At 41.7% G+C, this 6337-nt stretch overlaps 1 protein-coding gene across 1 annotated transcript; it reads left to right on the plus strand.

The window, feature by feature from the left end:
- Window positions 1-609: 609 nt before the first annotated feature.
- LOC127761118 (ribonucleoside-diphosphate reductase large subunit-like) lies at window positions 610-5833 on the plus strand. The gene is made up of 17 exons (XM_052285343.1): window positions 610-1082; window positions 1183-1244; window positions 1334-1421; window positions 1966-2229; window positions 2307-2547; window positions 2633-2709; window positions 2798-2968; window positions 3043-3135; window positions 3216-3365; window positions 3450-3536; window positions 3615-3779; window positions 3859-3978; window positions 4203-4405; window positions 4506-4655; window positions 4738-4885; window positions 5005-5088; window positions 5166-5833. The coding sequence occupies exons 1-17, from the start codon at window positions 855-857 to the stop codon at window positions 5265-5267; spliced, it is 2433 nt and encodes an 810-aa protein (XP_052141303.1). The 5' UTR covers window positions 610-854; the 3' UTR covers window positions 5268-5833.
- The last annotated feature ends 504 nt before the right edge of the window (window positions 5834-6337 follow it).

Below are 6337 nucleotides of genomic sequence, written 5' to 3' on the forward strand. Positions count from 1 at the left end.
AAAAATTTATGTGTTCCAATATGTTGTTTTGCATGTACGTTTTTCCTATTCCTGTGATTTGGAAATCCCATGAATTGAATAGGCCTGAAGTTATTGGCCTTGTTTAGTTTCCCCCCTATTCCTAACTTTCCATCACATCATATCTCATCAAAAACTTTCCTACACACATAAACTTTTAATTTTTTTTACAAACTCCCAACTTTCTTCAAACTTCTAACTTTTTTCAAGAATTAAACACACCCATCGTAAGGTAGGAAGTGAGAACAAAATAAATACTGTAGTAAGTATACGTGTTATGCTCACTTTTGTAGCAGTACCTTTTTTTCCCTTTTGGCACTTGAAAGCAACCTTTTCAATACTAAAAAGATATGCATTACAAATCTTCTTCGATTCGAATTCAGTACAAATTTTATTCAACTCGAAATCCAGCGGGAGCAGGAGCAATGATCATCCTTAAAGTTGGGAGAATTGCCGCACACCAACTGACGTGTGGGGCCTCCAAACCGCAAGTGCACCTATGCTGGCAATGCTGCCCTTGCCCCTCTCCCGCCAACGAATCCCTCCACTCCCCAAAAGCAAAAACGCGCGCGAAAAATTTCAACTCCCGCGCTTCTCCCACCGCATCCTCTCTCCCCTTGAGTATTTACTTTTCAAAATACATAAAGAAAGGAAGGGAAGCCGAGTGATCACATCGCCGCAACCACCAACCTCTCGAGGCCGTTCGAATCCCTCTCTCTCTTCTCCAATTCCCCAATCACCGATCACCGCGCCGCCGATCGGGTTCGTGTGTGTGCCCTCGACGTGTTCGACGGAAAGCCCGCGAGAAGCGGAGGCCGGCTGCGGCGACGGCGAGGATGTACGTGGTGAAGCGCGATGGGCGGCAGGAGGCGGTCCACTTCGACAAGATCACCGCGCGGCTCAAGAGGCTCAGCTACGGCCTCAGCCAGGAGCACTGCGATCCGGTCCTCGTCGCGCAGAAGGTCTGCGCCGGCGTCTACAAGGGCGTCACCACCAGCCAGCTCGGCGAGCTCGCGGCGGAGACCGCCGCCGCCATGACCGCCTCCCACCCCGACTACGCCTCGGTAAGGCTCTCCGCGACTGATCCGTACGCTACACGCGGTCGTCTGGGGCGATCCGATGGTTATTGACTGGATGTGGCGCTGATTGATTTACACTGTGAAGCTCGCCGCGAGGATCGCGATCTCGAACCTGCACAAGACCACCATGAAGTCTTTCTCAGAGACGTACGTTCTGATCCCTTTTTTCTTATTTGCTGGTATAGAAATGTTGATGATCTGTGTTGTGAAGTGGTTACGTTGATCTCTGCATGCAGGATAAAGGTCATGTACATGCATTACGATGAGCGATCTGGGCTGTTGGCTCCTCTGATTGCCGATGACGTCTATGAGATCATCATGAAGGTGAGATACATTCTTATCAAAATCAGTTTGGAAGTTCCTTAACATTTTTACAGCATGTGTGCTTCTGCAATATGGCATGCATGAAGATTGCAATTAACATTTGTGACAATGACCGCCTCGCAAATTGTTAACTGTTTATTTGTTTTCTTATGATATTATTCCCCCAAAAAGATTGTTTCCGAATCATGTATTGCTGCAATATGTCACTTTCTATAGAATCGCACCAATAGGTTGTTCTTCAACATTTATTTACTAACATTTTATTCACGTGTATTGCCGTGACTCTTTGTTTACTTCTGTTCTTTTGGATCCATTATGATGCTTATGTTGCCCGTCATTTGGTTTGAAATTCATATTTGATGATCTGATATTTGTTTAGCTTTATTGGCTTTGTTGGAGTTCTTGAAATTTTCTTATATCAATGCTGCTTTTTTGCGTTGTTCAATTTCTTGTGTGGATATATTTCTTCAGGTGCTTCAATTTTTTATTATATGTATATTGTGCCAATGTGACTTGATAATTTCTATATGATGCACCATTTCAGAATACCACCCGCTTGGACAGTGAGATAATTTATGACAGAGATTTTGACTATGACTACTTTGGTTTTAAGACCCTTGAGAGATCTTATCTGTTAAAAGTTGTTGGGAAGGTTGTGGAAAGACCACAGCATATGCTAATGAGAGTTTCTATTGGGATACACAAGGATGATATTGAATCTGCTATCAAAACGTACCACATTATGTCTCAGCGCTGGTTTACTCATGCTTCGCCAACCCTTTTCAATGCTGGCACTCCAAGGCCTCAAGTAATATGCTTCCTACCATTGAAGTCCAATTTGGATTATTAAAAATGGTCTCTTATGCTCCTCTCTGTTTTATGCAGTTAAGTAGCTGCTTCCTCATCTGCATGAAAGATGATAGCATTGAGGGAATTTATGATACTCTCTCAGAATGTGCTACCATAAGCAAATGTGCTGGTGGAATTGGTCTCTCAATTCACAATATTAGAGCTACTGGGAGTTACATTCGAGGAACAAATGGAACATCTAATGGGATTGTTCCCATGCTGCGTGTTTTCAATGATACTGCACGTTATGTTGATCAAGGCGGAGGCAAGAGAAAAGGTAAATACCATCAGTTAGTTAGACATGGACCTAATTTACATGTTCAGTGTTCAGGATTTCTTATGGATTCCTAACATTAATTTAGGTGCATTTGCTATATACTTGGAGCCTTGGCATGCTGATATTTTTGAGTTCCTTGATTTAAGAAAGAACCATGGAAAGGTAAAGGCTGTTGAAAGGATGCATTTTCTGATAGACATTAGAAATTGATAACACAGAAACACATTTACTCACCATGTGCAATTCGCAGGAGGAGAATCGTGCAAGAGATCTTTTCTATGCGCTCTGGATTCCAGATCTGTTCATGGAAAGGGTGCAAAATAATGAAAACTGGTCATTGTTTTGTCCCAATGAAGCTCCAGGTTTGGCTGACTGTTGGGGAGATGAGTTTCAGAATCTGTACAAGAAATATGAAAGAGATGTAAGATGTGCTGGGTGTGCAGTTTATTGAAGTAATATCTAAAGAATATTTGTTAACCTAGCATGCAATTTCAGGGCAAGGCAAAGAAAGTTGTTTCAGCACAGGCGCTCTGGTTTGACATTTTGAAGGCACAGATAGAAACTGGAACACCATATATGCTTTATAAGGTGTGCAATTCATAAAGGGAACAGTAGTTTGCCTACAATTCTGTTGCCACATATGCTTATTTCTGAAATCTGGTCTGCAGGATTCTTGTAATAGAAAAAGTAACCAACAAAACCTGGGGACAATTAAGTCTTCAAACTTGTGCACGGAGATTATTGAGTTCACAAGTCCCACTGAAACTGCTGTGTGCAATCTAGCATCGATTGGTTTACCGCGTTTTGTAAGGGAAAAGGTATGCACTATGCAGTACTGGCTGTATAATTTTTGATTAGTTGTAGGTTGAAATTTCTGTATCTCACGACACAAATTTGTTCAGGGTGTTCCTATGGAGTCTCATCCGGCTAAGCTTGTTGGTAGTAATGGATCCAAAAACCGATATTTTGACTTTGATAAATTAGCTGAGGTTTGTGTTTAATATTTACTTACTTTATGCCTCTTCCCCACTAGCCTGAATGCTACTAATATTTGTTGGTTATTGCAGATTACTTCAATTGTCACAAGGAATCTCAATAAAATAATTGATACTAATTATTACCCTGTTGAGACTGCAAAGAGATCAAATATGAGGCACAGGCCAATCGGAATCGGTGTTCAGGGCTTGGCAGACACCTTCATTTTACTTGGCATGCCATTTGATTCAACAGAGGTAAATTTTTCCAACCTAAAAATGTGGTTATTCCAATCTATATATACTTCGCTGAAATGCGATGCAATGATCTTTTCAGGCTCAGCAATTGAACAAGGATATTTTTGAGACTATTTATTATCATGCCTTGAAAGCTTCTGCTGAAATTGCTGCAAAAGAAGGTCCTTATGAAACTTATAGCGGGAGCCCTGTCAGCAAGGTTAGTGCCTGATGTCCAATAACTTTCCCAGCATTTATGTTGCAGGTGCCAATCCGGCCAAGAAAAATGCTGCCTGTATGATTTGCTATTCTTTCTCAAGTAGTTTAAGTAAGATATTGAAACTTTTAGGGCTTTTGAATTGAAATGTCATTTTGTTATTTGATATCTGGGTTGCAATAGCCAATACTATGTTCTAAGGCTGTACTCAATGCATCTCCTACCAGGGCATTCTTCAACCTGATATGTGGAATGTAGTTCCATCTGATAGATGGAATTGGTCAGATTTAAGGGAGATGATTTCCAAAGTTGGAGTTAGGAACTCTCTTCTTATTGCTCCAATGCCTACCGCTTCTACTAGTCAAATTCTTGGCAACAACGAATGCTTTGAACCATACACCTCAAACATATACAGTCGGAGGGTTTTAAGGTCTGCAAATCTGCTCCTTGTTAAACGTTCAACCGTTGTTTTGGTTACATGAATTTTCGCCAGTCTGTTTTGGTTTACATGACTAGTTTCCTTTTGGCAGTGGCGAGTTTGTTGTAGTAAACAAGCATCTTCTCCATGATTTGACTGAGATGGGTATTTGGTCCCCTGTTCTGAAAAACAAGATTGTCTATGAAGATGGTTCTGTTCAAAAGATCTCTGAGATCCCAGATGATCTGAAAGCAATTTACAGGTTTGTGAATTATCATGTCAGCTATAGTCTCATAAGATGCCAACTATCACTTGTGTCTAAATGTATCCTGTCATTGAATCAGAACCGTGTGGGAAATCAAGCAGAAAACTATTGTTGACATGGCCATCGATCGTGGTTGTTATATCGATCAGAGCCAAAGTCTTAATATCCACATGGACCAACCGAACTTTGGGAAGCTAACTTCCCTGCACTTCCACGCTTGGTCCAAGGTAAAATTTTTAGTTTCAGTTCATGTTCAATTTATAATTCTGCATCAAGTTCTTCTACAGTTCACGTTTTTGCAGCTATCTTGAATAGTATATGCATGAACTAAATTGTTTGATGCCAGGGCCTGAAAACTGGAATGTATTATCTAAGAACACGCGCTGCTGCTGATGCAATCAAATTCACAGTGGACACTACTCTCCTCAAGGTGATTCGACAACTATATACAGATTTTGCATCATATTTTACACATGATTCTTACCCTGAGAAACGCTGCATGTGCAGGATAAGCAGCATAATGCAGAGGAAGAGGATGTCCAGTCTAAAATGGCAGAGGTGGTGTGTTCCTTGAACAACCGGGACGAATGCTTGGCATGTGGTAGTTAGGTTCGTCCAAATCACATCTACCTTATCCTGACCTATATATATGACCTTATACTGCCCCTAGGCTAAACCGGCTTATCTTTCGATCTCAATAGTGGTAACCCGTGTTTGGTGCACTCTGAAATTCTGGATTGAGACTATCAGACAAGACTTATTTTTAGAACTTCACCGTTGGCTTGTATATTTATGCTTAGGCTACTGTGACTGTATCTATCTAAATCTAAACACCTAGTGCTTTCATTCTATTACCTCTGTACTAAAATATAAGAAATTTTAGCCATATAATTATATGAGCAAAATCCATTATACTTTTATTCTATTACCTCTGTTTTAAAATATAAGAAATTTTGCCTATATAATTATATATGGACAAAATCTTTTATATTTTAGGATGGAGGTAGTATCGTCTATGTATAATGTGCGACAGGTAGTGCCATGTTCTCATTCTCATACATTACTAGTAAATATTTATATAACTGCAATGTATTAACTGTGTGGCATTTTATAATTTGTCATCCTTAGACATGAATGACATACACACAATTTACCATCGTGGCCCACCTTCGATGACTAAGATGATTTCATTGAGAGGGAATTGCACCTCTAACATAATGGCTAATAGTCAATTAGTAGCAAAAGATGGAAACTAGAGATGTTAAATTAGCTATGTCAGATTCATGTGCATAGCTTGATTTATTTTAGAATACGACTACTACGTACTGGATTATTCCGAGACTCCTAGTATTTCTATACGGGCAGAGGTGTTGAAGCCATGTCTGAGCCTGTCGACGAGAGAATCAACGTACTGCTTGGCTCCTGGAAACCTGAGCCTCGACCTGGCCAGATCCGGCGACCGGAGCACGGCGGCGTCCTAGCCGTCGCACTCCAGCGACTCGACGCCCATGGCGAGGAGCTCCAGGTTGACGGCCACCTCCATCGCCATCCTCGCGAACGGCAGGTCAATGGCGACGCCGAAGGCGCGGCGGATGCGGAGCTCGGCGAGGTGGTGGTGCTTGAACCCCGGCGACGGCTGCCGCGCCGGCGGCGAGGGCCATCTCTTGCGCCACTCGGCA

Source organism: Oryza glaberrima, chromosome 2 (genome assembly GCF_000147395.1).
Source record: "Oryza glaberrima chromosome 2, OglaRS2, whole genome shotgun sequence".
Taxonomy (NCBI): domain Eukaryota; kingdom Viridiplantae; phylum Streptophyta; class Magnoliopsida; order Poales; family Poaceae; genus Oryza; species Oryza glaberrima.

Excerpts from the sequence above, each read along its gene's own strand:
- LOC127761118 (XM_052285343.1), top strand. The coding sequence starts at position 855 with ATGTACGTGGTGAAGCGCGATGGGCGGCAGGAGGCGGTCCACTTCGAC. Across the intron at positions 3,136-3,215 it reads CACCATATATGCTTTATAAG|GATTCTTGTAATAGAAAAAG; the intron begins GTGTGCAATTCA and ends TCTGGTCTGCAG. Across the intron at positions 4,886-5,004 it reads ACTTCCACGCTTGGTCCAAG|GGCCTGAAAACTGGAATGTA; the intron begins GTAAAATTTTTA and ends GTTTGATGCCAG.